Genomic DNA, 23,251 nt, shown 5'->3' with positions numbered 1-23,251 from the left:
AGTCGACTCTAAGCCGTTGTCATGCATGGTAACAGCTTTTCTCTCTCCTTCCCTCATTTTCCTCCACATCACCAAATTTACTTACATAGCGCTTGAGAGAGTCAGCTAATAAGCATTTTTGTACGTACCCTTAGATCATTGTGATTTTTTATGGACAAACGGTCCTATAAAACTCGTAAGACGACGTGATATCAAGTATATCATTCTAATCCACTCCTTACAAACTAAAGTAGGCCAATAAATCCTCACCGGTGTTAAAGGGTACTTAGAGCTTTCAGCTAAGCTGAAAGGAAGTCCTACCATTACATTAGGCCATGTGTTTATAAACTTCATCATTATAAACGACTGTAATATCAACATTTCTCTAAAATGCTTCCACCATTTGAGATTATAAGACCTTTTAACTTTTTTGAAGTTGAACTTCTTAAAGCTTGACTAAATTTATTGAAAAAATATAGCAACATTTTTAATATAAGACAAATATTCTTTCACAATATATTCAATATTCTATTTAATAGGCTGTATTTTTTGATAATTTAGTTAAACTTTAAGAAATTTGACTTGAGAAAAGAATCAAAAAATCTTAGAATAATGATACGGATGGTTATTAGCATAAGAACAAATAGATGGATTATTGTTTCCACTTAGGATTATTGTAAGCTGGCTTATTAGAAATAATCTAAAATAAACAGATGGATTATTATGATAACTTGTTATAATCTATAAGCTAGATTACTATAATCTGATAAACACCTCCATAAATATTTTTTCAGATTATTGGTTGGCTAAAAACCGACTGTCCTTTGATATTTCGATTACCCCCACCTCATCCGTCACCCTGTCACCCCTCGGCCCCCACTCATCTCAAAAAAGTGCGACGGCGGCTTCGGTAGCGGCGGCGGCAGACTGGGCCAACTACGTCGTTTGCAGGCGACGCCCTCGCGACAGCGGCGTCGATCCATCGTCAACATGCAGTGCTGCATCATTTTACGGTAAGGAGAAATAAACTGGTAGCATATACACATACTCATGAATGTTTTAATTACAAATATGTAGCAATCTGTATTTAGCTAATTCAATTTTTGTCCAGCTAGATTCAACTTTTTATTTGCTGTATACGGACACCAGAATGGATAATGCATCCAAAATAGTTGAGGGCGTTGCAGATTTTAGCCATACAAACTTACTAATCTAGTCTATCCAATAATCTGATAAACAAACAGATTACAACTTATTCTCCGCTAGCTTATCATAATCCAACTTATAGTAATCTAGCTTAATTAGCCAGCTTACAATAATCCTAAGTATAAACAAACAGGGCCTAAAGCATACTTGTTACTGTGCAGTAAGAAAACATAGGTGTGTATCTTTTGGCTTATAGGATGAATAAATGAAACGAAAACATATTTACAAACGAAAACAATTTATTAATACTTTTGTATAAATGTTCTTAGCAATCTAAAATTAGAAAAAACACAAAAAAAACTACGATAAAAAAACGTAAAATAAACTCTAAAATTAAGGATGAAAATTTAAATTATGGCTTATAATAAACATAATAAAAAGACGTGGGTATTAATTATTCAAAATAAGTACATAACAGAGTATTTATCTTAAAAATTTTCACAAAAATAAAGTTCAAAACATACCTAAAATCCACGAGGCGTCGATGTCCATCCTTTTTATCGGTTCCATGTTCCCCACGGGAGACGTCCTACCTCTAGAGTCCCACTCCCCACCGAGCGAAGAAACCAACCGGCGATGCTTTCCGCCGCCCGCCTCGCCGCCACGCTCCTCCTCCTCGCCCTCCGCGCCCCGCTGCCGGCCTCCGCCGCCCGTCCGATCGTCGCCTCCGCCGCCCGTCCGATCGTCGCCGCCGCCGCCAAGCCCGCCCCCGCCGACGCCGCCGCCACCGCGAGGTGGCTCGCCGCCCACAACACGTGGGGCGTGCTCAGGTTGCCCCCCACCCCCAACCTAAAACCCCCCTAGGCCCTAACTTCCCTGCTCTCCACGCTGCGGTTCTGTAGCGGAGATTGACTCGATCGAATTGGGGTTGCTGTGGTTGGCTGTGGCTACTAGTAGTCGCCTGGGGCTGCATAGAAATTGAGGGAAATTTGTTGGCGCTCTTCCCTACCTTGTGTGGAAGTTCAGTGCCATGCTTGTTTGTCGATTCAATGTAGTGCTTTGCTGAATTACCATACTTGTATGCCAATTGGCCAATTGGGTAAGGAGAACTAACAATTCATTCAAATTGCCACGCTATAAAGGGAAAAAAATCCTTGAAATTGGTGTCAAGTTGAAACCCTCCACGGTTTAATGTCTCTAGTATGGTATTACTACATCACTAAGTTAAATATAGCAGACATATTTTTACTTAGTAGTAATGAAAAGCTACAGGTTTAGTAACAAGGTAGATATAGTTATTTTCTCATATTATTTAGAGCATAAGTTACTACTATGAGCTGTATTACCTGATATCAATCATGCAAGGCATAAATAATAGTTATCAAGTTTACATATATTGCTTGTAAGAAAAATGAATCTCGAGTCAACTAATAGTTTAGTATATATTCATGTGAAAATAAGCATTGTTTTTTATACATAAGAAAACAGATTTCAAATAAAGCATACAACAGAAAATTATTTCTAAAAACTGCTGATAGATTGGTAGTCAATAGTGGTGCTAGCGTGTACTCAAGCATTTTGTGGATTAGCAGATCAATATATCGCTAATAGCAGTGATAGCTGCCTTCACTAGTTTTTACATGTTACTGTGATGGTGTAACAGTCACCATCAAAAAGTACTTACGTGAGTGCTATAGCAGGCAATTTAAAATACTATTGATATCTTATTTTGACTTTCTTTTAATACATTTGCTAGATGTCCACTGATTGTTTGCTCACATATGCAATCCGTTTTTGCAGCACAATATCAAGTGATCTAAGTGGAGCTCCTTTTGGGTATTATTTCTTGTTTCAGAACTGCACACCACTGATGTACATAACCTTTCTGATTGTTGGACCTTAGTTCTCTGCTTCCTGTACATACAGCAATGTAGTTTCATATAGTGATGGAGTAACAGGTGAGGGCCATGGAATCCCTTACTTCTATCTGACAACGCTAGATCCTACTGCAAGAGATGCATTGGAGGATGAAAGGACCTCCTTTACCCTTAGCGAGTTCCCTCTTGGCACATGTGGGAAGATCGATCCTGAGAACCCCACTTGTGCAAAACTTACTCTTACTGGAAAGGTACTAACAAATATTACATCCATGGTTATCATGAATTCATGATAATTCGCTTGCTGTTTATTCCCTGTTTCTATTTTTCTTGATGGCATTGATTGGTTTATCTCCCTATGTCCAGTTTGCTTAGTGCTGACTGATCTATGAATGTACAGTGGTTAATTTCCTTTTTAATAGTTTTTTATTAGTTTATACTGATCTATGTTCTAATAGCACCGATAAATTGCAATCTGAAGGAGAATATATTGTGTTTGCAGTTGAAGTTGGTTGACCTTCAATCATCTGAAGCAGATTTGGCCAAAGCAGCACTTTTTTCCAAACATCCTGAAATGAAGGGTAAATTCAAGTATTTCGTTGTATCTTTTACTAATGTGTGCAATTAATAGGTGATTGTTTTATGACAACATTCATGTGGTTGTTTAATAGATTGGCCAAAGAACCATCATTTCCAAATCTTCAAACTGGAAATTGAGAACATATTCTTGATCGACTGGTTTGGGGGTCCTAAACCTATATCCCCCACTGAATACCTTGAATATGGGAAGTGAGTATACAACCACCTTGCAGTTCTGACCTTAGCATGTGTATCTGGTCTATTGCCAACCTCGTTTAACATAATTATGATTTATGCAGGGACAAGGCCTTGCTGAAGTCATTTTAAGTGAAGGATGTTTCATGGATCTAGTGAAGGATGTTTCATGGATCTTGTATGTATGTGCTTTGTAAAGATAAACAGTATATCCTTTATTGCACACTGTACATAATGTGAGACATATCTTTCATCTTAAATAAACACGGTGTTCTATCTATCTATGTTAAATTCATGGAATTCCAACAATTAAACATATGAACTGGTCTTGTCATCCGGCCTAGCCGCTTAAAAGCCTCTTTAATTGACCTGGACTATTATTGAAGCTGTTATTCCAGCAATGATCATTGATCAGAGATAGCAAAGGAAGCTGTTCTAATGTGTTATTGTACAGTGTTGTGTGGCATTGCTTCAAATATAGAAGAGTCAACAAAATTGGTTGCACACCATTTCATTAAGCTGATGCAATTTTAATACAGAAACTGTTATCACACATATGTATATACAAATTTATACAAAATAAGGAACCAAAATATATCATTATATGACCAAATTAGCTACTCCATCCGTTTTTTTATTTAACGTCATTGACTTCTAGGTGATCATTCGTCTTATTTTAAAAATTTATATAGTTATTAATTATTATTATTACGATTTGGTTTATTACAAAAGAAACTTTAAGAATTACTTATAGGCTCCCATCGTTTCGCAGTTGCAATTGTTTATAAGTCAAAATTTAAATTTTAAAACTTAATTTTGGACTTGATTTTGTGGTTTTTATTCATCGTGATTTGTTTTACACATTTTTTTTGAGTCGTTATGGACACGTATATAAAAGTTTTACCTGCAAATTATTTTTCGTTCGTAAAAACGTGTTTTTGCTTATTTCTCTAAAAAGCGAAACGATGGGAGGCATAATCTTGCATATTTGCATAAAATTTTTGAATAAGATGAATTGTCAAACATAGATGTATTGATGGTGTAAAAGAGAAAGAAAACAGATCGAGTAGTTTTCTTGCACTATGTACAAATCATAAAAACCATTTCGTAGGGGCTGTTTGGGAAAGGGGCTAAACTTTAGCCCCTTGTCCCATCGAATGTTTAGACACTTATTATAAATAGTAAACATAGACTATTAATTAAACCCATCTATAATCTTGGGCTAATTCGCGAGACGAATCTATTGAGCCTAATTAATTCATGATTAGCCTATGTGATGCTACAGTAAATATGCTCTAATTATGGATTAATTATGCTTAAAAAATTCGTCTTGTGGATTTGCACTCATTTATGAAATTAGTTTTTTTATTAGTCTATATTTAATACTTTAAATTAGTGTCCAAACATCCGATGTGACATGGGGCTAAAAAGTTTAGCCCCATCTAAACAACCCCTTTAAGAAAAATGAGAAAAAGGAGAAGATCAAATCGCACCAGCGTGGTAAGACACTGACACCAGGACCCACATGTCATCCAACGGGCGGTTGCCTGAGGCTGTCGAGCGCCGTGGTGTTCGACCGCGGCGGCGCCCCGTGCGCCTGCTCGACCAGCCGTCTCGGGAACTGCGGCATCGCCATGGCCTCCGACATGACGCTCACGTCGTCCAACCACGGCGAGGCGGCGTCCTCGCCGCTGCCGTACTGCCCCCCGGCCCCGGCGGCGCCGGCGCCGGCGTTCCCGCCCACGGCGCGCAGCGTCCGCCACGCCACATCCCGCCGCACCCCGCCGCCGGTGCCCTCCGCGACGCGCCGGAGCACCTCGTCGGCGCCCGCCGCGCGCGCCAGCCCGCCGAACCGGACGTTGCCGCGGCTCATGCCGTGCAGCGCCGAGAGGCAGTACTCCTCCTCCGTGGACCCGGGCGCCACGGCCGCGCGGCGCATGAGCCCCGCCACCGCCGCCACCGCGCCGCCGCCGATGAGCGCCTCCCTCCCCTCTCCGCAGCCGGCGAGGTTGGCGATCACCATCAGCGCCGGGCGCCGCAGCGCGGCCTCCCCGGCGGCGTTGACGAGGATCGGCACCGTCCCGACCGACTTCGCGAGCCTGGCCCGGTTCATCTCGTCGAGGGAGAGGTAGTACAGCGCCATGCCGGCGTCGCGCCGCGCGCGGTCGCCGTCGGCGGCGCTCGCGAGGAGCTGGAGCAGCGGCGGGACGGCGCCGAGCACGCCCATCGGTATCCTGTTCCTCTCCTCGATCGAGAGGCTGTGTATGGCGCCGGCGGCGTGGTCTCGCAGCTCCGGGGATGCGGCGACCAGCAGCTTGACGAGCACCGGCACGAGCTCCGCGCGCACGAGCTGCACCCGGTTCGCCGGCTCCAGCGAGAGGTTGACCACGCACGCGGCGGCGCTGACCCTGACACCCTCGTGTACGGATCCCATCAGCCGGCGCAGCCCGTCGAGCAGCCTCGGCGTGCAGAGCGCGCGCCGCTGCCCGTTCTCGCCGCCGCGCAGCGTCTGCTTCAGCGCCTCGAGCGCGCCCTCCTGCCGGCTCGGCTCGTCGTCGAGCAGCCTCACCAGAACCACCTCTTCCTGGGTCAACCCCAGCGGCGAGAACTCCCGCGAAGACGACGGCGAAGACTCGAACCTCCCGCCGTCGACGCGCGTCGCGGGAGCAGGTTCTTGTGCCGCCATGAGGCGGCGGACAATGCTCCTCGCCTCCTCCGGCGCGACGGCGAACGGATGCGGCAAGCCAGCACGGTCGCAGTAGGAGGAGATGGCCCTCTTGAGGTTGGCGTTCGGTATGAGCACCGGCGGCGGCGACGCGGCGAGGTCCATGCACGCCGACAGCGCCGCCGGGGTGAAGCCCAGCGCTATGCACGCCTCGACGCAGCCGCGCTCGAAGGTCTCGCCGGTGGGGACGATCACCGGGTCGCCCATCAGCTCGCCGGAGATGGGGCACACGAACTCCGGCGGGGTGGCTCCCGCCATGGCACGTGGTCAGGTCAACGGCAAGGCACTGGTGGTCTGGGCGTTTTGGCGGTTAGAGAGCGTTTCACAGGAGACGGTTAAGCTGAAACTGGACAGCTGGTAGCCTGATAGCCTTGTAAATTTCTTTTACAACATTGATTTTCAATATTATTATTACGCATGTTTTATACTACTTGCTCAGGTCAAAAATATTTATCATTTTAGACAGGATTTAGCCAAACTTCTAAACTTTCGCCAACCAATTTATTGTTAAAATAAATTTATAAAACAAAATAGTAAGTTTATCATATTATGATAGTACCAAAACCTATACATATCATTTATTTGTATTAAACTAAGTATTTAAAAATAATTGGTTATTAGAATTTTAGATGTTTGATCAAATTTTGTCTTAAATGATAAATATTTTTTACCAGAGAAAGTATATAATTTCTAGTTTTTTTCTAGATTAATATGGATAAATAAATTTTGAACACATATAAAACATATGCATCATTCCGTTGATGAATACAAATCATCTTATAATATAAACAAATGGAGTAATATTTTAAGAAATGGAGGAGATCACTCATCAATAAAATACATCGTCTTACGCTAACTAAGAATACAGGCAGTTGGTTATTCTTAGAGTGTGATGTTGATTACACGTGGTTACGTGTTGGAGTTATAGTCGTTGCTTACATAAAAAAAACTTGGAATTTACACGAGCAGCTGTTGTATTGAACGGTTCGAGGAGCTGATATGTGGTGAAGACATTGCCAGGGCGCCAAAAGTTTTGACCATGGCTATCAGACCATCTATAAAAACTATAGCTGTGGTGTTTGGGACAAAAGATTTATTTTTAGTTTTTTACCATCAAATATTTATATGTTTGTTATAAATAATAAACATAGTCTATAAATAAAATTCATGTATAATTTTAAACTAATTTACGAGACGAATCTAATGAGCCTAATTAATCCATGATTAGCATATGTTAAACATGCTCTAATTATGAATTAATTAGGCTTAAAAAAATTCGTCTCGTAAATTAGCACTCATTTATAAAATTAGTTTTTTATTAGTTTATATTTAATACTTTAAATTATTTAAATTAATGTCTTGATCTGACATAAGGCGCCCTCGGTGACGAGTCGCGTTCAGCTGCCACGCAGACCGTTACTGTTGTACTGTTCATCCACTGTTCGCTGTACTGTTCATCCGTTTTTCCCTTTTCGCCTGAGTTAATTAACCGTGTACTGTTTATCTGTTTTTACTGTTCATCTAAGTTGATTAACCTGATAAATTAGTGTTTCAAAAAACATCATTCACAAATAGTGTCCTTTCTATATCTATTTTCCGCGGCAACGCGCAGGGTTGTCGGCGTGTTTCTATTGTGATTCTGGAGAAGGAACGGTATTGCCTCTACTTCTACTTCTAGGCCTTTGGAATAGTAGATTTTGTTGGATTCCACATGAATGATTTGCCCATCTAATTTATGTGAAATCTGGGAAAATAATGCTGGATTCAAACGAAGTCATAGCTTTGGCAAAAGCTCTTCAAGCTGTTTGTTTTTGCCAAGTTTATTCAAAGAAAACAGTTTTGAGGCGCATCAGAAAATTTTGCAGTCCACTTCACATTCAGAAGCATCATGTTTGTTGATCAAAAATTGAAGGAAGAATTATGTGAGAAAACATGTTTTTATTTATTTTCAGTAATGCTTCATTTTTACTAAAGTCGCAAATAGTAGCAAAATATATGTACATTGTTATGGAATTAAAAAGAAATTCTATTTTCAATTCCAAATTCAGTCCAGAATTGATTAGGGGCTTTTGTTTGCCATGTTTGCACTTACGTGGAAAAAAAAAAGCTCCATTTTGTTATTAGCACATTGTAAGGATGACTACGATTGAGAGCTATGGAATAATAGATATTCATATCTTCTACTGTTACACCATATGATGTTTGATCGAAAATAGGCAGTGGTTCTGCATGTTCTACACTGTAAGAAATTTATCAGTTGCTATCACCCTTACTGGCCCTTTTTTTAAAAAAAAATATAGGAATCATCAGCACGGTGCTCATGTGACAATTTCGAATTCTGAGGCACTATTTAGTTTCCAAAAACTTCTCCCAAAAACATCATATGAATCTTTAGGCACCTAAATAAAGCATTAAATATACATAAACATTAAAACTAATTACATAGTTATGAGAAAAGCGTGAGACGAATCTTTTGAGCCTAATTAGTACATAATTAGCCACAAGTGCTACAGTAATCAATATGTACTAATGATGGATTAATTAGACTTAAAAGATATGTCTCACAGTTTGCAGGCGAAATCTAAAGTTTATTTTGTAATTAGACTATATTTAATAATTTAAATGTGTGACCGTACACGTCGATATAATATCTCTCCTAAAAATGTTTCCAAGTAAACGGGGTCTATACTTGCCCCTCAACTGCACCTGACAGCATCGCATTTGAGCTGTTGCTAGTCAAACTCAGATAACAAAAACACGTAGGAGGTAACTGTTTAGCGGTATATTTGTTAATGAAAAATAATTTATAGTAAAACTTTTATATACGTGTTTTAGTTGTCTAGGAGTCAAGTATGGAAAATAAATTATAATAAAAAATCTCATAATCAACTACAATTTTACAATTTAAGGTTAAAAGTTTAAATTTAAACACATTCTCTTTTTTACAGCGTACACCTCCCAAATGCCAAAAAAAACATAGATACTATCCTATTGCAATTTACAACTCCAATTTAGAATTAATTTGCGTTGGTGTCACAAACCCAAAATAATTCAGCTTTTTTTTTCTTGGTTTCAGGGCCTGTTTGGAGAAACTTCTCCCAGCTGTAGTTTTTCGCAGTTTTTGCAAAAGCTGCTTCTGCCAGAAGCTGCCCCAAACGGTCCACAGCTTCTGAGATTCTGGAAAATGAACTAAGAATCTAAAATCTGGAGAAGCTGGGTTTAGAAGTTTTTCCAGATTCTCTACAAAACAGCTGCTTCTCAGAATCTAAAGCTCCCCAAACAGGCCCTCAAACTCCTAATACAGTTTCTATTAGCACTAATCAGTATTTCATTCACAAAGCATGCATCAACATGTGCATAACAAATAGAATAAAATTACAGTTCAATTCCAACAAAAGAATCCACCTTGCAATTACACACCAGCATTCATCAGAAGTACCACCAGGTTTTTTGGGGGGACTATAGCAAAATACTTTAGCAAGAAACTGAAAAAAAAAAAAGAAAGAGAGACGAAGACTTTGACTTTTCAGAACTGCGTCGTGTTTGACCCGGACGTCCCGGCGGCGTAGTTGCTCCGGTGCGGCGGCGGCCGCCGGATCGACACGAGCCCCTCCGACACGACGCTCCCGTCGTCCCACTGCCGGCCGACGAGCCCCGTGGCGGTGACTGACGCCTCGTCGTCCTCCCCGCGCATCGCCCGGAGCGTCCGCCGCGCCATGTCCCGGCCCACGCCGCCGGCGCCATCGGCCACCGGCGTTAGCGCGGCCTCGACGCCGGCGGCGCGCGCGAGCCCACGGAACCTCAGGCTGCCCCGGCTCATCCCGTACAGCGCCGAGATGCAGTACTCCTCCTCCGCGCTCCCCGGAGCCGCGGAGCCGCTGCTCATTAGCCTGACCACTGCGGCCACCGCGCCGCCGTCCATTAGAGCCGTCCTCCCGTCCGGGCAGCCTGCCAGGTTCGCCAGTATCATAACGGCGATCCTGCGGAGAGCGGCGGCGTCGGTCTCGTTGGCGCGGTCCCGCGCCTCCGCCGCGGCGAGCAGCGTCCGCACGACACCCGGCGTGCGCGCGATCTTGGTGCGGTTCATCCCGGAGAGGGAGACGTGGTACAGAGCCATGCCGGACTCGCGCCGGGCGAGGTACTCCGCGCCGGCGCTCGAGAACAGCTCCAGGAGCGGCGGGATCGCGCCGAGCACGCCGATGGCCGCGCGGTTCTCGTCCTCAACGGCGAGGCTGTATATGGCGCCGGCCGCGTGGTCCCGCGCCTCCGGGTGGCCGCTGCGGAGCACTTCCACCAGCGGCGAGACCGCGCCGGACCGCACGATCCGCACCTTGTTCTCCGCCTCCAGCGACAGGTTGACGAGCGCTGCTGCCGCGTTGACCTGGACGCCGGCGTCCCCCGACAGAAGCATCGGCCGGAGCGCGGCGAGGAGCCGCGCCGTGCAGAGTTGCCTCCGCATCTCCTTGTTCTCCCGCGTCGCCTTCCTCAGAAGCGCCATCGCCGCCTCCTGCTCCGCGGGGCCGGCCCCCTCCGCCCCGAGCATGGCCATGACCTTCTCCTCCGTAGAACCGCCCGCCTGCCTCGTCTCCTGCTGCACGAAGTCGCCGCTGTACTGGCCCCTCGTCCGGACGGAGGAGGCCGGCGGCGGCGGGGGAGGCGCCGAGTGCACCTGCGACCTCTGCTCGTGTTGCGGCTGAGCCGTCGTCGTCGTCGTTGGCGGCGGCAGCGACGGCATGAGACGGCGGACGACGTCGCGCGCGGTGTCGGGGGAGAGCGGGGCCGGGTAGGGAAGCGAGAGGCGGTCGCACCAGTTGAGTATGGCGGTGCGGAGCGCGACGTTGGGGACGAGGACGAGCGGCGAGGACGCGGAGGCCAGCGCCGCGAGGTCGGCGGCGACGGCCGGCGGGGAGAAGGCGAGCGCGGCGCACGCCTGGATGCAGGCGCGCTCGAACGTCTGCCCCGGCGGGACGACGACGGGGTCCGCCATCAGCGTGCCGGAGATCGGGCAGAGGAACTCCGCCGGCGGGTCCGCCGTGAACGACGGCGGCGGGGACATCGGCGGCGAGGAGGACGGCCGCCACCGCGGCCACGCGGTGGCCATGGACCCGGGCGCCCGGCCGCGCGGTAGCTGGCGGCGTCGTCGCGTGACTCGCCACCACCAATCGCGAATGGCGTTTTCAGCAACGACGACTTTTTATGTAGCCGGTGGCTGTAACTTCCAGTGACAAACTTCTCTCGCACAAAAGAAAAAATTGATTAGTTTTCAACCGAAATTTCTCGGCTGTCGAACCGAACGTGATTTTGATTTTGCTCTCGCATTGAAAAAATAGACGTAAATGGAGTAAAGTGATTTTGAAAGGCTTCTGCACTATTCAAGGGAGCATTTCATTTTAAGCTTAATATAAATAGATGGGACACAAGGACGCTCCCATCTTTTTACTTTTTGCTATATTTATAAGTTAAAATTTAGATTTTTTTACCTTAAAGTTAGAATTAATTTTATAATTTTTCATAGTTTATTTTTTAGTCTTTATTTTTAAATCGCTAAGAATATATAAAAAATTATTAAAAATACTTTTCATTTGTAAATATGACATTTAGTTTTTTTTTTCACGAAAAATCCAAATGATGAGGGCCGAGAACAAAGCAATGAAAACTAATTTGGGTTAAACTTTTTATACTTTTATCCCTAGCAACGCAAAAGCTAAATTTGAAAAGGTAAAAAAAAGCTACTAGAAAATCCATGATCTAATTCTAAAGTTAAGTTCTAAATAGCTAAAATTGGTTGCTGCTTATAATCCTTTTTTCCTTTTTCTTATGAAAACAAAACTCTTTGTATTATGAGATATCGGTATAACTTTCAGACGTGGATCTTGGCCACATGTCATTCATTTCCACTAATAATTCGATGACTCGTTGCATACACTCCTAATTTTTGGCTAAGAGACATTGGGTGGGGGGGGGGGGGTTGAAAATAATGGTGCTAAATTATCCAGACCGGATATGCATGTTTCACTGGTAAGAGGAACCATTCCAGCAGCAGGATGCAAGAAGAGGTCTGGACCATCTCTTTCCAGCAGCAGAATGCAAGAGCTCTGGACCATTTCTTTGTCCATATTCTACCAAAATAAACATGTAAAGTTTGTTCGTTTGTCAACTGGAAAGCTCCATTATTCTATACATGACATTATTTTTTTACTTCTGTTTTATGCTTATGAACTAAAATTTTATATTTTTAACCTTAAATTTGAAATTGATTTGAGAGTTTATTCACCGTACTTTACTTTTTCATATTTCTTTTAGATCACTAAAAACACATATATAAAATTTTTATTTCTAAACAGTTTTTTATTTATAAATATATTGTTTCGTTTTTCGCTCAACAAACGAAATGATGGCCATCTAACTAGTTGTTCTTGTACACGAGCCCTTTGCTAGCGATGGAGCCTGTGACATCTAAACAAAGCTGATGGCATGCAAGGCACGTCCTGGGAGAAAAAGCATCCACGAATCCATGATCCAATCCAACACAAATTGGTCAAAAAAATGCCCTCCGGTTTTAAACTAGCTTTGCTTTTGTAGATCTCCTTTTGGCCACTTATTGCGAGTGATGGCTCAAAACTACTACTACACAGTAGTACAAACAAAGTATGCTCAGATTTAAGCTGTCTTTGCGACAGGATCAGGTTACAGGCAAAGATTCCAGGCGAGCAAAGCGATCTGCTTTGAAGTAATCTTTTTGTAACGAGAGATCGACAGATCTGTCTGCCCTAAGGTACTCTTTTGGGAAAAGAAAGGTGGTGTTTAGTTACTAAATTTTTTTGGCAAAAACATCATATCGAACGTTTGATAGGATGTCGAAAGGGGTTTTCGGATAGGAATGAAAAGACGAATTTCACGGCTAGCCTAGAAACCGTGAGGCAAATCTTTTGAGCCTAATTAATCCGTCATTAGCACATGTTGGTTACTGTAGCACTTATGGCTAATCATGATGGACTAATTAGGCTCAAAAGATTTGTCTCAAGATTTTTTCTATACTGTGTAATTAGTTTTTTGGTTCATCTATGTTTATAATTCTTTATTTAGGTGTCCAAAAATTCAATGTGATGTTTTTAGAAAAAAAATTTGGAAACTAAACAAGGCCTTTGGCTCATTAGTCTATCAGTGTCAGTGTCACAACCATTAACTTCCATTGTAATCAAGGCATGGAAATGAAACTGCTAATTAGCTTCACCCAGGATGAGAGATTAAAGATCTCTGAACAATGTGAGTGGCAACCTGTGGCAGGATTAGTGGAGGAACGAGACGGGAGATCTTTTTTATTTTTATAACTTTTAAATAGTAATCTTATTACTAAACATGTGAAGAAAAATATTTTTACAGCTGTTGATAGGAATAGTTTACTGCATTTACCTGCACAAATAGTATATGATTTGTTGAGCAATCAGCAGTGACCTCACCAATTAACGGTTGCTGCTATCACCTGTCAGGTTGGATCCAGTCATCCTGTCACATGGAGAGGAAGATGAATTGTGGTGTCATGTTGTTTGATCATTCTACACCACACCAACGCTCAGTTGGTAGGAGGAGGAACCATCAGTGTATATACATTTTTGTACGTTGTCTTGAGCAACTAATGGTGTGGTACGGTGCAGAGATGAGCAGCATGATGCCATTTATGCAACGGATTTCTTTTTTCTAATGACGGATTAAGACAAGGCTAATAGGCTTGTTGTTGACTTTGTTTTTAAAATTAGGGAGTTCTGGGCCTTATTGTTTAGGAAATGAGATTTGCTCTGGTATAAAAAAACACCTCGAGGCACCGGTATCTCGAGATACCAAATCATTTTCTATCATTGGATCTAGCTGAGTAGGATGTGCATTGTTAGATCCAACAATCATAAACGATTTGGTACTAGTATCTCGAGATACTTTTTGTTACTTTTTATTGGACTGAAATAAACCTTAGGAAATAGGAATTGATACTGCTCTGATCTCTCTTGATTTGTTTATGATCAAACAGACAGATTCTGAATCATGTTCCTTGCTGGTTGATAAACTAATGTGTTCTTTTGATCCAGCACATTATCGTGGAGAGATCTATGCCTTAGCTCTTTCTGGTGAGACCTGGAGATTAAATAGCAATTTGTTCAGTTAGTTGTACCTTGGGGATGTCTATGTTTAAGAAGAGTGTTTTTTTTTTCTCTCTAGCAGAACTGGCATTTTATATTCACGGGATGAAAATCAAAATTGGGACAATTCCAACATTGATAAAGAAGAAATGTCTTGATTTTAAAGAAAATATGAGGCTACTTACCTACAGAGAAAAAAAAACATATTATGTATGCAAGAAAACAAATATACTAAAATTTTCAGTGCAAAATTCTCTACTTACTTTCTCAATGCTTGTAAAATTTCTCTAAAACTAAATGTTTAATTAGCTCAAAGAACTTCCCTGATTGGCTGCGTAGCTCTCCCCTAATTCCTGGGTCAACATAGAGATGTCAATGCCGCTCTGTTATCTGCTGGACGAGACGAGATCAGACTGATACGGAGGATACTGATATGTTGTTGTAATCAAGATAACACTTAACTTATTGCACTCAATTATGTTGCTGTCTGAATGTCTCGCCGTTGTTTACAAGAATTTCTTGACTTTTCGTTGCAATTTACTTTGTCGTTGCTTCTTCGTCTCTCTACCGAGAGAATTTCTGGTACAACTCCTGAGCTTGCTGGTTGCTACCAGCTGGAAATACATTAGCATCTGATGCGGGAAACTGGTGTAGCACGCCTGTGTGCTTGCATGTCATATAAATAGTTATTAAAAATATAAAAAATTTTGATAAGATAGATAAATATAAGTTATATCACTCCACAAACATGCAAGTTTAAATTTAACTTCTATAAGTTATAGCAAAAATAACAAAAATAATTATAAATATGCATATGGTTAGTTTCAGTTTGATTGTTTTTTTGGTACAACTTGTAGAAGTTGATTTTAAACTTGCATATTAGTGAAGTGATATAACTCATATTAAACTATCTTGTTAAATTTTTTCATATTTTTTATGACTATTTAAGTCATATGCAAGTAAGGGGTGTATATACACCGTGTGCTAATAAACTACTTCCCATCGTATTCTGCTGCAGACGATGTCAAGAATGAGGCACCGAAATGGTACCTCTTTGCCTGTGCGTAAACAGACAAATTTCGGATTTTGTACAAACTCCTCTGCTTTATTAATTTAAGAGATGGGATCATGAGAAAGAACATTTTGTTTACCATAGCTCAAATTCTTAACCCCAGTGCTTTTGTTTATTCCATAAAAGAGGAAGAGGAGCAAAAGCATTGCAAAGTTCAGCTTGTAGATTCATCACTTTTTCCCTTTTTTTTTTTTTTGCCCTCGTCTTTTTGTTTTCGAGATGAGAACGGAGAACTGGTTGGGCAGCGGGAAAGATTCAAAGAAGCAACAATAATAGTACTGAACTGCATTATCACACTAAGACACTACACTATCGATTTCTGGATGCGCTGGAAAGGCAAGAAATGGAATTGGTCAGTACCGAGAAAGAGGCATGGCTAGATAGCTTCATGAACAAAGTTCTCGAGCTCCATGTCCTAGCTGCAATTATTCTGAATCTCCTAAATTTTGTAGCCAGCTTCACGCCAACAAGTATGACAAGGTTAAATGTACTAGCTATAAGCATGATACGTAGAATTAGATGCTAGATGGAGCCATGGAGGAAATAAGTAATAAGAGAGATTGTGTGAACTACTATGGCTGCGTTCGTTTGTGTTAAGGTAAGTTAACTTATTCCGACGACACAGAAAACGTAGTAATAGATTAGTACATGATTAATTAATTATTAATTATTTAAAAAATATAAAATAGATCAATATGATTTTTAAAACAACTTTCATATAGAAAATTTTTGCAAAAGATACACCGTTTAGCAGTTCGAAAAACGTGCGCGTGAAAAACGAGGAGGTAATTTATCTTAACCGAGGGGAACGAACGCGGCCTAAATATCATCCAGACCCACCACTAATGCATATGATAGATCAATATATGTGAAGAGATGAATATGTTTTACAAATATATTAGTAAAATATGTCTCTAGTTTATTATGTAAATTATATATGCTTATTTTTCCCATCCTTAAGGAGGTAACATGAGATACCACTGTTTTCTATCTACACTAATTTTACATAGAAAATAGTGATACCTCCTTAAGGATGGTAAAATTGCTCTTATAGCCAACATCTAGCTATACTATTAGATCTGCTCCAATCCAATTGACCTATTCAAACTTGAGTAGCACTTAATGTTCTGGATTTAAATCTCTATATGAGTATAAATTTTAGATTGGGTATTTGAGAGGCTAAGTCTTCTACTTGGGCTAAGTTCCTGAATTTCAAATTAAAAAAAATAGCTGCATATATCCGGTTGGATATAGAGGCCAGATAAAAATACTATTCTCTAACAAAATAAAGAATTGACCTATTCAAACCATGTATTCATTTATCCATCGGCTTAAACCGACAATGAATTAATTTAAATCACTGCCAGCTCGTCGCATGAACCAACAATGCTTTGAACGCTACGCGGCCTATGCCTATTCAGCCACCTATAGCCAAGACTAGGATTGAAGCGAGAGGTTCGAGGAGAAGGAAAGAACTAGGGTAACCAAACGTAGGGGTGAACAAAGCTCGCGTATATGATCGGCTCGAACTCGTAGTCTTAATGAGCGAGTCGAGCTAGACTTTTAGCTCATGAGCTTAACGAGCCAGCTCGCGAGCTACTCGTTCAACTCATTAGTAATAAAGATCACTATATTTTTATATATTTAGAAGTTATTAACTAGTGCATAGCCATATAATTATATCCAAACTATTTTATTTAGTGAGTAATTTGTTAGTTAGTGCCTATTCTTATGTTAATACATGATAAAATAACAAATTTATAAATTATTGAGATAATTTAAATGAGACTTACCTTGTTAACGAGCTAACTCGTGAGCCGAGCCAAGCTAGGCTTTTAGTTTACAAATGTTAACGAGCCGAGCCGAGCCGAACAGACTCGTTAAGATAGTGAGTCTAAGTTAGCTGAGTTGGCTTGTTATCCATCCCAAGGTGGTATTTAATTTTAATCGCTTATTGACCCCCTCCAGTCGACATCTTGATTCTATAGTGAGCCTATCAATGAACCGAGCTCAAGCAAGCTCGAATGTCTAGGCTCAAGCTGGGTCCAAGCTCGAGCCGAGTCCATTACACCTTCAAGCTTCTAAACAAGCTCAAATTGAGCTTGAGCTTGGTAATTGCCGCTATAATATATATTTTAGTGCCTCTTTATAATCACATTTATTTTCTAGGTAATCATATTAATAAAATAATATTAATAAAATGGTAGACAAGAAATCAAAGATAAATATGTGTTGCTAACACATACTAATTTAATTTATTGTACAGATACATACTAATATTATTTATCCGTTAGTTTGTTAATAAATAATACAAGCTATGCACAACAAGCTCATTAGAATTTCTAACTCTACTCGGTAAAGCTCAAGGGCTTAGCCTTGAGGTTAAACTCGGCTCGTTTAGGGCGTGAGCCAAGCTCAAACCAAACCTAAGATAAGCCGACCTTGAGCTACTTGTAAGCCTAGAGCTTTTCTTGACAAACTTATCCAATATGTCCTATCTGGACATGTCGAGCTTGGGTCTCAGGTCTCAACCACGGCACGGTGTGCCAGCACAGCACGGCTAGTCCAACACAACATGGCAGCATGGCACGACTCGGCTCCATCGAATGGTGTGTGTTCCCACAGTCCCACGTGTCCGTAATGGCAAGTTTGAAATTTTGATCCATCCAAATCTCTCATCTTAATTGTGCTCTGTTGTGCTCTAATTTGAAATTTTGATTTAGACAATTTGCCCAAATTTTGTAAACAAATAAAAAATAGTTTGGCAAACTCCTCCTGCTTGACTGCAAACCAGGGAGTGTGTTATGTTTTTTTTGCTATTCGTTCTTTGTTGTTATGTAAATACATTTTCTAAAATTATGTCCACATAATTTTAATATTTTAGTATGGATGATCCAAACTTCCCATTGTTCTAAATGAGCATAACAAAACCGGATCAGCACCAACACCAGAAGGGCATGAAGAAGTACAAGTGGCTTCGGATGGATCAAAGAACTATTGAGTGGGAATGCATCGACAAACACTGGCACAAAGAGATCAAGAAACTCGCGGTGTTTGGCAAACACACATGGCTCTTGATCTCTTCGAGCCCGTTTTCTTCGATGCGTTCCCATTCATAGTTCCTGATCATTCCAAAGCAAATATTACTTCTTCATACTCTTGTGGTGTCAGCGACCATCCAACTTTGTCTTGCTAGGAATATGGGAATGGCATTGACTGGAAGATTGGATATAGTTCCATCCTCATTTTTTGCTTATACTTGTACTTATAAACTAAAGTTAGATTTCTTCATTCATCGTAGTTTATTTTTCAGCCTTGACTTTTAGATCGCTAAGAACGGGTATATAAAAGTTTATTAGTAATTTATTTTTTATTTGTAAATATGTAATTTATGATCGCCCCCTTCCTCATTTGGAATGGCATGAAGTTTGATTCGTCTATGCTAAAATATTAAACTTAGGTGGACGTAATTCCAGAAAATGTATTCATATAAAGACAACAAACAACTCGTAACGGAATAAATATAATATGTTTCTTATCTCCTTTACACCCTAGTTTGCAGCATAATAGGAGGTCTTCCCTGAAATATTTTTGATTTCTGACAATTTTTTGTCTAAATCAAAATTTCAAACTAAAGCACAAGAGAGCACATGCCAGAGTGTCCATCCTTTCTTGTGTTGTGGTCGCAATATTGTAAAGGGCTCTTGAAAAGAGTTCTGTTCATCACTTCACCTGGCTATATTCTATCATCGTTAAATCCATCGTTAAACCATTAAATCATTATAAAAAGTAAGATAATATTTTATCTATAAAAGAACACCGCTGACTTTTTTATACACATTTGACTATTCGTCTTACTAAAAAATTTACATAATTATTAATTATTTTATACTATTTTATTTATTGTTAAATATACTTTTATGCGTATATATAACTTTACATATTTTACACAAAAATTTAAATAAAACGAACGGTCATCAAGGGGAGTACTTATTTTAGACAATATTAGAATATATTTTGATATGTAAGAGCATTTCACTAGTTTACATAAAAAAAGATTGGCTTTTTTTGCTCACTCTAACGCCTATTTTTCAAATAGAACTTTTACTGTCCTTGAATAGGTAGCACAAGGTCCTAGAATATTTGTAACATAAAATTTGATACTCTCTTCATATTTTTTTATATAACGTCGTTGACTTTTAGGTCACCGTTTGACCATTCGTCTTGTTAAAAAAATTATATAATTATTAATTATTTAATTATAATATTATTTATTATTATAGAAACTTTAATTATACATTATAATTTTGTATATTTGGATATAAATTTTAAATAAAACGAATGGTCAAATGTGATTCTAAAAGTCAACGATTTCATGTTTTTTTTAAAAGTGCGCCCATTCGATGGAAGACGGGCCGTGGCGTGCCCCCGCGTTGTTAGCGGGTTGGGCCGGCCTGCCACAGAAACCGACCGTGCCGGCTGTCCATGGGCCATGGCCACCCCTACCCACCGCCCCCTTCCTCGTCGTCGCCGGCAATCGCCAGCCAGTCCGCCACCGGCCAGCCGCGCAGGGCCAGCGGGATGACCCGGAAGCCCGGGCGGAAGCTTCCGCCTCCCCCCTCGCCGGAGCCGTACCCTGAACACCCCTCCCCTTCCCCCGCGCAATGCCTCGCCGTCCGCGACGTCCTCCTCGCGTTCCACGGCTTCCCCGAGGAGTTCGCGCCGTTCCGCCGCCTCCGCGGCTCCCCGGAGGACACGGATGATGCGACGCCGTCTCCGGGGGCGCCCGCCGTCCTCGACGGGCTCGTCACGACCCTCCTCTCGCAGAACACCACCGACGCCATCTCGCGTCGCGCCTTCACGTCCCTCAAGGCCGCGTTCCCCACCTGGGACCAGGTTGGTGGGTAGCGGCATTAGCGACCAGGCGGGCAGCCTGGACGCTTCTAGGAGCTCGCTCCCCTCGCTCCGAGGTATCTTCTGATTCGCGATTCGTTCCGTTTTGGAGGTGGTGGATGAGGAGGGGAAGAGGCTGGAGGACGCCATCCGGTGCGGGGGGCTGGCGGCGACGAAGGCGGCGAGGATAAGGGCGATGCTGAGGGGCGTGAGGGAGAGGAGGGGCAGGATCTGCCTCGAGTACTTGCGGGAGCTGTCCGTGGAAGAGGTGAAGACGGAGCTCTCGCGGTTCAAAGGGATCGGGCCAAAGACTGTGAGTTCCATCTCTTTCCTGTTCCTTCAAGCGAAATTAATTTGCGTCTTGTTGTAGTTCAGTATAGTTAGGCGCAGTTCGTTGTAAAGCAGAAAGTAGTACTGATTTTGCTGTGAAGGATGAGGAGTTGATAACAATTGGCTAGTGAGAAGTAGTTGCAGTTTACATTGTGGTAGTTAGCTCATGAGTCACGGGATAATGATCAAATGCAATGCCAGATTGCAAGCTGTTTCTGTGGTCGCTATGTAAATTCATACGGCTTGAACTCAAGTTTCAGCCAAACCCTGCATGGTAGCCTGAAAAGTAGTGTTGGTACTAAGATGTATGAAAACGAAAATTAGAGAAAGTATGCCCTTGTGACTGAATTGATGTACTGGTATGCTCGTGTTGGTTAAGCTTAAATATTGCTATGTGCCTATGGGTGTTAACCACCAACAACCAATTTTGCTTTGAAATGAATGGCTAACAGAAAAAAGGTGACTGGCACTCTCTGTGCAATGGCATCGAGCTTCTTCTAGATTCTTATATTGGGAGAACAATTTTCTACTAAGGCTGGTAGTTACAATCATTGCTGGAGTTGTCCACGCAAACTTTTGCAATTATGCTCAACAGTGGAATCCAAGCAGCATTTCCAAAACAAAGAAGGGACCTTATTTGTGAATGTATATAACCTAAACATCTTTGTATGCTCTTTGATTACTTGCTTAATATTCCATCTGTTTCATGTTATAGGACTTTCTGAGTTTGCCTAGATTCATCTATGTATCAATGTATATGTTTTATATATGTGTCTAGATTCATTACCACACAAATGAGTTTATGCAAGGCCAGAAAGTCTTATAATATGGAACTAAGGGAATACTATATCGTGTTAGTGTTATTACTTCAAATCATACATATAATTTTTAAGTGACTTAAATCATTCTTTTTTTGAAGTGACCTCAAATCATATCAAGCTGCTTGAGTAAGCATGCATATAACTGATGATCTTTCTAATGTATGCAATTATGCATTTTATGACAGGTGGCCTGTGTGCTGATGTTCTATCTCCAGAAGGATGATTTTCCAGTAGATACTCATGTATGCAGAACTTTATGTGGCAGTTGTTCATATTAAGAAGTTATTTTAGCTTGCATGGTGTATATGTGATAACATACTTTCTACAATAGGTACTCCGAATTACAAAGGCTATTGGTTGGATTCCAGCAACAGCTAGCAGAGAGAAGGCATATCTTCATCTGAATAGCAAAATTCCTGATGATCTGAAATTTGATTTGAATTGTCTATTTGTAACTCATGGAAAGCTTTGTCAATCATGTGCCAAAAAGCTAGGAGGCAAGAAAGCAATGGGTCCGAATTCTGTGTGCCCCCTAACAAGTTATTGTTGCACTGAAGAAAAAATGACACAATAGCCAAGGTAAGCTACTTGGCCCATTTCGAGATAATATGAATATGCTACATCTCAAATTTATTGTATTCTGCACTAATTTTATTTTGGCTGCATAAGTGTCTACCCTCCAGTAAATTTTCTTCGACTAGTTGTTTTATTCAAAGCTAGATCATGAGCTGGTTGCTGATTTTAGCCTTTTTGTAAGTGCTACACTTCTGCTGCACATCTTAAAGTGCATAATATAGCCACAAAACTTCAACTATTACTTACTTCTTGTTGATTAATGAAGTACCTATGTTTAAAAGATAGGTATAATTCATGGGTAACAAGCTGACCTTTTCACAATGCTGTTTTATTCTTGGTGTCAAGAACTTTATTCAATGATAATAAATCCAAATTATTAGTTAATTCTACTGTGTCATTTGCATCTGGGAACCACCATGCACTCTTTTTTGTTTTTGGATATTGTAAGGTATTCATAAGGCCTTGCTTGCAGCTACTTTCTTACTGGCAAAAGCACTATGAATGATGTAAAGTATGCAGACCTAGTCGTTGTTCCACCTAATTGTTCATGGCATGATCTTTTGCAATGCAGGAATTGTTTATTGTTATTGGTATTTTCTGAAGTAGTATCACAATCTCTCAACAACACTGATGGAAAAGGTTTTTATGTGCTCAAACTCAACTCATCTGATGGAAATCTCAGGTCCCTTTTCTTGTTTGTCAGTATCGAACTTCCATGCTCCAGCTGTATGATTTTAGTCTAGATCCCTTACATAACTGATTTCTAGTTTTGTACAATGTAGTACTAGCTAGGTAACTAGTTTGGATGAGAAGCAGAACTATGGGCATTGATCACGAAATTTTTTTATTAAATAAACCTTTTTATCAAGTAATTTTATTACTAAACCATCAAACAAAATTTTTCCAAAACTGAACCTTTTAACCAC

The 23,251-nt window shown here is 41.3% G+C and overlaps 4 protein-coding genes across 4 annotated transcripts; 2 read left to right on the top strand and 2 right to left on the bottom strand.

Moving 5' to 3' along the window:
* The first annotated feature begins 1,707 nt into the window (after positions 1-1,707).
* On the top strand, positions 1,708-4,110 carry LOC102713472 (protein CREG1). Its single transcript, XM_015838037.2, has 6 exons — positions 1,708-1,955; positions 2,926-2,961; positions 3,052-3,253; positions 3,505-3,583; positions 3,674-3,791; positions 3,881-4,110. The coding sequence occupies exons 1-6, from the start codon at positions 1,762-1,764 to the stop codon at positions 3,906-3,908; spliced, it is 657 nt and encodes a 218-aa protein (XP_015693523.2). The 5' UTR covers positions 1,708-1,761; the 3' UTR covers positions 3,909-4,110.
* A 1,121-nt stretch (positions 4,111-5,231) lies between these two features.
* Positions 5,232-6,759, bottom strand: LOC102713193 (U-box domain-containing protein 39-like). Its single transcript, XM_040524894.1, has one exon. It carries the CDS (start codon positions 6,757-6,759, stop codon positions 5,305-5,307), a length of 1,455 nt encoding a protein of 484 aa, XP_040380828.1. The 3' UTR covers positions 5,232-5,304.
* Positions 6,760-9,855: 3,096 nt separating this feature from the next.
* On the bottom strand, positions 9,856-11,659 carry LOC107305574 (U-box domain-containing protein 39-like). The gene has a single exon (XM_015843639.2). It carries the CDS (start codon positions 11,600-11,602, stop codon positions 10,028-10,030), a length of 1,575 nt encoding a protein of 524 aa, XP_015699125.2. The 5' UTR covers positions 11,603-11,659; the 3' UTR covers positions 9,856-10,027.
* An 8,444-nt stretch (positions 11,660-20,103) lies between these two features.
* LOC102705439 (putative DNA glycosylase At3g47830) lies at positions 20,104-23,231 on the top strand. Its single transcript, XM_006655892.3, has 5 exons — positions 20,104-20,601; positions 20,711-20,911; positions 21,935-21,991; positions 22,081-22,328; positions 22,897-23,231. Exons 1-4 carry the CDS (start codon positions 20,191-20,193, stop codon positions 22,321-22,323), a joined length of 912 nt encoding a protein of 303 aa, XP_006655955.3. The 5' UTR covers positions 20,104-20,190; the 3' UTR covers positions 22,324-22,328; positions 22,897-23,231.
* The last annotated feature ends 20 nt before the right edge of the window (positions 23,232-23,251 follow it).

The sequence above is a fragment of the Oryza brachyantha genome, chromosome 6, assembly GCF_000231095.2.
Source record: "Oryza brachyantha chromosome 6, ObraRS2, whole genome shotgun sequence".
Classification (NCBI taxonomy): domain Eukaryota; kingdom Viridiplantae; phylum Streptophyta; class Magnoliopsida; order Poales; family Poaceae; genus Oryza; species Oryza brachyantha.
The sequence above is the reverse complement of the archived record's forward strand: the minus strand, read 5'-3'. Positions and strand labels throughout refer to the sequence as shown.

Coding starts and splice junctions, on each gene's coding strand:
- LOC102713472 (XM_015838037.2), top strand. CDS start 1,762: ATGCTTTCCGCCGCCCGCCTCGCCGCCACGCTCCTCCTCCTCGCCCTC. Junction 3,584..3,673: donor CAAACATCCTGAAATGAAGG/GTAAATTCAAGT, acceptor GTTGTTTAATAG/ATTGGCCAAAGAACCATCAT. Junction 3,792..3,880: donor GAATACCTTGAATATGGGAA/GTGAGTATACAA, acceptor TGATTTATGCAG/GGACAAGGCCTTGCTGAAGT.
- LOC102713193 (XM_040524894.1), bottom strand. CDS start 6,759: ATGGCGGGAGCCACCCCGCCGGAGTTCGTGTGCCCCATCTCCGGCGAG.
- LOC107305574 (XM_015843639.2), bottom strand. CDS start 11,602: ATGGCCACCGCGTGGCCGCGGTGGCGGCCGTCCTCCTCGCCGCCGATG.
- LOC102705439 (XM_006655892.3), top strand. CDS start 20,191: ATGGGCCATGGCCACCCCTACCCACCGCCCCCTTCCTCGTCGTCGCCG. Junction 20,602..20,710: donor CGTTCCCCACCTGGGACCAG/GTTGGTGGGTAG, acceptor TCCGTTTTGGAG/GTGGTGGATGAGGAGGGGAA. Junction 21,992..22,080: donor ATTTTCCAGTAGATACTCAT/GTATGCAGAACT, acceptor TTTCTACAATAG/GTACTCCGAATTACAAAGGC.